The 6000-nt window shown below is 39.6% G+C and overlaps 1 protein-coding gene across 1 annotated transcript in view; it reads right to left on the bottom strand.

The window, feature by feature from the left end:
- The window catches only part of ZNF536 (zinc finger protein 536), a 182140-nt gene that overhangs the window by 70221 nt on the left and 105919 nt on the right, over positions 1-6000 (bottom strand). Inside the window, exon 5 of the mRNA XM_068411592.1 lies at positions 2715-4886. Within this exon, the coding sequence (XP_068267693.1) occupies positions 2715-4884 (2170 nt within the window). The 5' untranslated portion in view covers positions 4885-4886. The remainder of the gene's footprint in view (positions 1-2714; positions 4887-6000) is intronic.

Below are 6000 nucleotides of genomic sequence, written 5' to 3'. Positions count from 1 at the left end.
AATCCTCCTTTGCAAAGAATTACATCAGATAACAAAGACTTCTCTGCCACTCATTGTAAGCCTTCTTCTGGAGATCTGTTCTAAGAGGCACTGTGTAAAAAGGTTTTTATGATGAATTCAGAACTACTATCATGTTAAGAGCACCAATTTATAAAGAAGAATTCATTGGTTAAGATCTGAAAAAATAGTTTCTCAGGCCCTACTGACCCAGTTTTCAACAAAAAAAGAATCAAGTGATGCAAATTAAGTTTTGAGACATTGTTATGCAGTCTGAGAAATTTGTAAAACTGTTTTGCGGTAATTTCTTAATAGAAGATTCAATGACTACTTAATTCTCCCCTACGCAAAAAATCTGATTTCTTTATATTCCACAGGTTTATTTTTCACAGGTAGTGATAAAATACACACTTCATAATGATGAAAAGTTCCAACAGCAACATAGCAATAAAATTCAAAGTACTAAAGAATACTTAGATTTTGTTCTGGTAAAATGCAATACTGTCTTCCTTTCACCTGATTAAGAAGTTATAAAAACGTGCACACTTTCCATGATAGGATGTATGACACTGAAAGCCTTCCTAGATTTACTAGTAACAGACTAAAGGAGACAATCAGATATTAATATAAAAGCTCTGGTTTTCTTCAGTAAAAATGAACATGCTTCTAGCAACTGTTACTGCACATATTTTGCTTTCATTTTTATATGCCTCCATATAAATGCATCAGAAGTGAAAATAAACATTTTAAATGAATTGTAGTTTAAGTTAAAAATAATTTAGAATCAGTGGCCAGAGAGAGAACACCACTGCGGTATTATCTTTTGCCTCTGAAGACAGGAAAAACTTCCCACAACACATTTAACGAACCAGAACACTTGGAATTAAAGTTTTCAGGGCACTCAAAACACACAAACTTTCACATGCATTGTTTTGAATCCTCTTCAATCTCTATCAGTTCAACTTCACTCAGAAGACTCTGGGGCTCTTTTTTTTCCAAACTTTTCCAGACAGCCCTGGAAGGCTTCGGACAGAATTTAAATGATTTCAGGATCTTTTATTTCCGATCACTCTATGGCATTGCAAAACAAAAGTGACGCCTTCTACATTAAAGAGAAGCATGTCCTCCCCCCCCTGCAATGTGTAGGATTTTTTAAAAGTGAAAGTTAGAAAAATAATCACCTGCATCCTGACTTATTTTCAATCCTTTTAAAACAATCTCAACAACTACATATAGTATGAAATTAGCTCTCGCTTGTTACCCTTGTTCCTACATAGAATTTTCTAATGTGTCTCACCAGTAATAAATTGTAAACGAGGCTATGACTCTAAGAGTAGACAGTGTGTTTCATGGGTATTTAAACAACAGCATTAAGTACTATAGGAATCTGTGGAATGTGCAGTGCAGATTTATGTGTCTTAACAATTTCTTTACTGGTTTGTAATAAGCCAGCAAACTAACGCTTTATTTTTATATTAATTTGGCCTCAGAAGTAGAGTATACTGGAGCATGACAAGAACAACAAAAATAAACTGGCATATACTTAATAACTGTAACAGTGAATTGCCTCCAATACTAAAATATTTATCGAAACTGGGGGGAAAAAAACTAAAAAGAATTACCCTCAACAGCCTGCTACCAGCTCTTTAACAGTGGGCAATGTAATGCCTCAAGGTACCTCAAACTGTCTTTCATTTTCTAGACTTAATGGCTGATTGCAGAAATCAATGTTGCCATTAGTAACAGAGTATTTGTTATGGCATGATTTCCTCTGTTGTTAGGCTTGCAGAATGATTACAGTATTAGTGAGGTGCTTTCTTTATAAAGGGCTGAAGATATAACTTTCAATTTACTATCCATTAGTAAGTGACATTGGAAACATGGATGAGGCCAGAAATCTTACCTGTTATGACTTGGAGATTTTATTTCAGCAGTCATAGGCTAGTAACTTTAAAAACTGTACCAGGAAGCTCAATATTTTATAGACATCTCCAATGAAATATTATCTGCTTTGCTATTTTATACACAGCAAGTTAACATGACATACAATGCAATTAAAATGTTTCTGTCCAATTTCTATTTTTCTTGTACTTTCAAATAGATGTGAATTAAGGAGTCTTCATACATGTTAAAATGTGCACATAAGTTACAAGATTGTAAAAAAGTTAGTAATTTGTATTTTTGAACCTCTTTTTAATCAGTCCAGTGGCCAGGTACAAGTACATATGGTTGTGGGAATAAGGGCAATCAGAGAGGTTAGCCAACACGCTGGTTATTAATCCTGTTTCTTTGAACTGTAACTCAAAGAAGGCATCTTTCCTCACCCTTTTACATGGAGGACATGGAAAGATCTGCAAGAGAGACACCATGAATAGGAGGGGAAAAAAACACCTTCCAAAACCTGGAGGGAGAGGCCCTGGAAGAGCCACTGCCATTGGTGACTGTACAGACCCTGCACGCTGCTGCTGGTGGGGTGGTGGAGGTGACAGCTGAAAGGCTAGGAAACCTGCCCTTGGAGGGGAGAAAAGGGTGAGCTGAGAATTAACACCAAAGGCATTGCAGGAACCCAAACACAGATGTTCTGGCATATAACACCACGTCCCTGTGGACTGCTAGGAAACGACCTAACAAGAAAATGCACAAACTACTTTGCTGCTGTGATTTCAAATATAGATATGAAGGTTTCAGTGCAGAGAGGGAAGAAGAAGTTATCATACCTGAAGAGGAGGGTGAGGAAGGATGTGGGCTGTCCTCCTGGGCACTTCCTGTCTGAGAGAGACCCCCACCTACTCCGCTTTCTTCAGTAATGTTAGAGGACCCTGGTGTTGTCGACCTGCTGACAGACTGAGACTCTTGATCACTTCCAGACCCACGTCGCTCATCAAGACTACCTTGAATTATTTCATCTTCTCCTTTCCTGTCTCTTTTGTGGACCCTGGAGTGAACGACCACTTGGTGGTATGTTCTAAAAACCCTTCCGCAGTCCGGGCATTCAGTTGGCTTTTCTTTTACGTTTCCATGACTTGGTAAGTTGTAATCGAGTCCCTGGTTCATACCATGTGACAAAAAATCTCTACTGCCTTCTAAAGGGTCTAGTTTGTTTGGCAAGTCTCTCTGATTGCCCATTTTAGTGCTGTGAACCAAATCAGCAGGCATTTTCTGCTTAGAGCCATCTGCTCCTACTAACACATACTCCCGCTTCTCCTTATCAAACATAACTCCAGCATTTGCCAAAGTGTCTTCATGGCTGCGCTGTATCTGCTGCTCTTTAGACAAAAAGCCATGTTCCATGGCCATTCCCCGTGCCATAAGCTGCCAGGCCTGATAGCTGTTTACTGGATCCATCTCTGCTGCTTTGGCAGCGGCTTGTAACCTTTCTATACAGCTGGATTTCAGAGGAGGAACCAGATTGAGACAGCCCAATAAAGAATGTTTATCCCCTTCAGCAATACTGTGGCCAATGCCAGAAATGGGCGAAAGGAGCTTCCCCAAGACTTCTTTCTCTTTCATGGGCATATCTCCTTTGTTATAGATTTGATTTTGTTCACTTAAACTCGCTTTGTCGGGAGGAAGAAACCCACTCTGCAAACATGACAGATACCTTGAATATAAGTTTGCATGAGCTTCCTGGGACATGCTGTTGATGGAGACAGGTACTTCGGGATCATTAGGAGATTTGTTCTTTACAGATAACTTATTCAGGTGAACTTTCATGTGATTTTTAAGAAACCAAGGCTCTTTGAATCGCCTCCCACAGATCTGACAGCAGTGTTCAAAGGAATCCTTGTGTTTTCTCATGTGGCCTTTTAGGAACCAGGCTTGGCTGAACACTTGGCCACACACCTCGCAACGAAACTCGTTGGTGGATTGCTCCCCATTCCCATTGGAGCCCTGGCCCTGTGCCGACTCAGCAGTTATGTGAGCCTTCTCCACGTGGCTAATCAGCTCCTCCTCCTGCGAGGCGGCAAAATCACACAGGGTGCACTTGTAAGGCTTGTGCAGGATCCTTATGTGCCTGTCCAGCTCTTCTCGCTTCTTGAACTTGCCTTTGCAAAACGTGCATCTGAACCCCGCTGTCTGAGCGACAACTTCTTCCTGGACACTGACTGGCTTTGGAGAGGGAACAGGGTTTGAAATATCAGGTGTGCTGTGATTAGCTGTCACAGACAAGTTACAGTTTGCGAGAGGCATTGGCTGGGTGTGTTGCTGTGTTTTCACATCAGGTCGTGGCTGCAAGAGGCTGCTCTTCATCTGTTTGTCCCGAAGAATTGCTCTCTCCTCCAGCTCATGTAAAAGTCTGTTTTCTTCTCGGACTCTTCCACGACCTTTGCCAAGGTTTCCAAGCTTATGAGTACGCAGGTGTATCTTCAGGTTGCCTTTCTGAGCTGCTCTGTGGTCACAGTATGGACACTTAAATGGTTTCTCTCCAGTATGAGTTCGCATGTGTAGCGACAGGATGCTGTTAAATCGAAAGCGTTTCCCACAGAGGGGACATGGGTACTTTCTGTTCTTCCTGGCATCATCCTCTATATCGCTCATCTGAGACATAATCCCTAGGTTTTGTCCATTCAAGAACTGCTGCAGATCCACACGCCCATTCAAACTGGTATCAACCTCTCTATTGAGCTGGTTTGCCAACAGTGCCATCTGACTGCTGATGGGCTGGTTTGCTATGGACATGTGGCTTTTGTCTTCTAGCGGTGCTGATGCCTTCTCCTCTGGATTCTGCCTGTTCTGGAGCTCCGGGAAGGCATGGCTGAGCTGGGAAGTGATCTGGTGCAGCTTCTGGCTCATTGAATACTGCCCATTGAGTATGGTGCTGTTGAGATGGGCGTCAGCTTCTGGCACAGCTGAAGAAACACCAAGGCACAAACTAGCTTCCTCCATCTCTGAAAATCAGAAGATATTTTAGATTCAGACTGTGAAAGAGTTACAAGCGTTGAATCACTGACGTACAATTTGCATTTTATGTTTTACCTACTCATAATAATGCAAAGGAATTAGTGTAAAAACAATAAAAAGTGTATTAAATGCCAACTGTGCTACACAATTTTGATCACACGTGTGCTTTCATCATTTTGCATGTTTACCAATAACCATTAATTACTATTTTAAAATATGCTACAATTTCAAAATCTAATTATTACAGAAGGGCCAAAGGCTTTTACCACCTCCCTTGTCTTTCTTCTTGTGAAATTGCACCTGTTTACATTTCTAAATCTATAGAAAAAGAAATGTTATGCGTCTCTCCCATTTCCATTAGAAAAGCCAGCAAAAAAAAAAAACAAAAATAGAAATCCATTTGTAACTTTCAGTTCCATTAACCATATTCAATATATTACACATTCTACAATGAGAAAGATAGTTTTATGATTTGACAAAAAGACGATGGTATGATATTTACTGGTGTACAATAAAACAAGATAATGTTTTGGGAAAAAATAAAGTAAAGGACAAGCTTTAGAACAATAAAAAGGATTTTGCTTTAGTCAACAAAAAGTGCAGTAATATCTCATTAAGCTGATTAGTATGCTGCTTAGAAACAGTACTAGGTGCTGTAACACATGATTATAATCATAAAAATCCTTCAGTGTTTGCAAGTAAGCATTAACGAGGTATATTAAATTTTAAGGAGACTGCGACTAGCAGCTTTGTAAACCTCTGAGATTAAGATTTAACCTTTCTGTTACAAAACATTGTTATTTTGTCATTTTGAAACTGAGCCCATCAAAAGGCACATAAGTTATCTTCTACCAAGTCTTTTATTTCATCATTGAGAACCTTCAGATTTCAGTTCTTAGGAAAACTTGCCAGATTCTAGAAGGAATATCTCTGTCCTTCGATGGGTAAGACATGTGATTTAAGGCACTTTGATTTGTTTTAAAGAGCTCTCTCATGGAACTAGATAAAACCAATTAAAATCTGGGGAAGGTGTTGTGGAAAGCCTCAACAAGTTTAAGAATTTTAATAACTTTCCTAATACACAGTAATAACTAGAAATTG

This window comes from Nyctibius grandis, chromosome 12 (assembly GCF_013368605.1).
Source record: "Nyctibius grandis isolate bNycGra1 chromosome 12, bNycGra1.pri, whole genome shotgun sequence".
Classification (NCBI taxonomy): domain Eukaryota; kingdom Metazoa; phylum Chordata; class Aves; order Nyctibiiformes; family Nyctibiidae; genus Nyctibius; species Nyctibius grandis.
The sequence above is the reverse complement of the archived record's forward strand: the minus strand, read 5'-3'. Positions and strand labels throughout refer to the sequence as shown.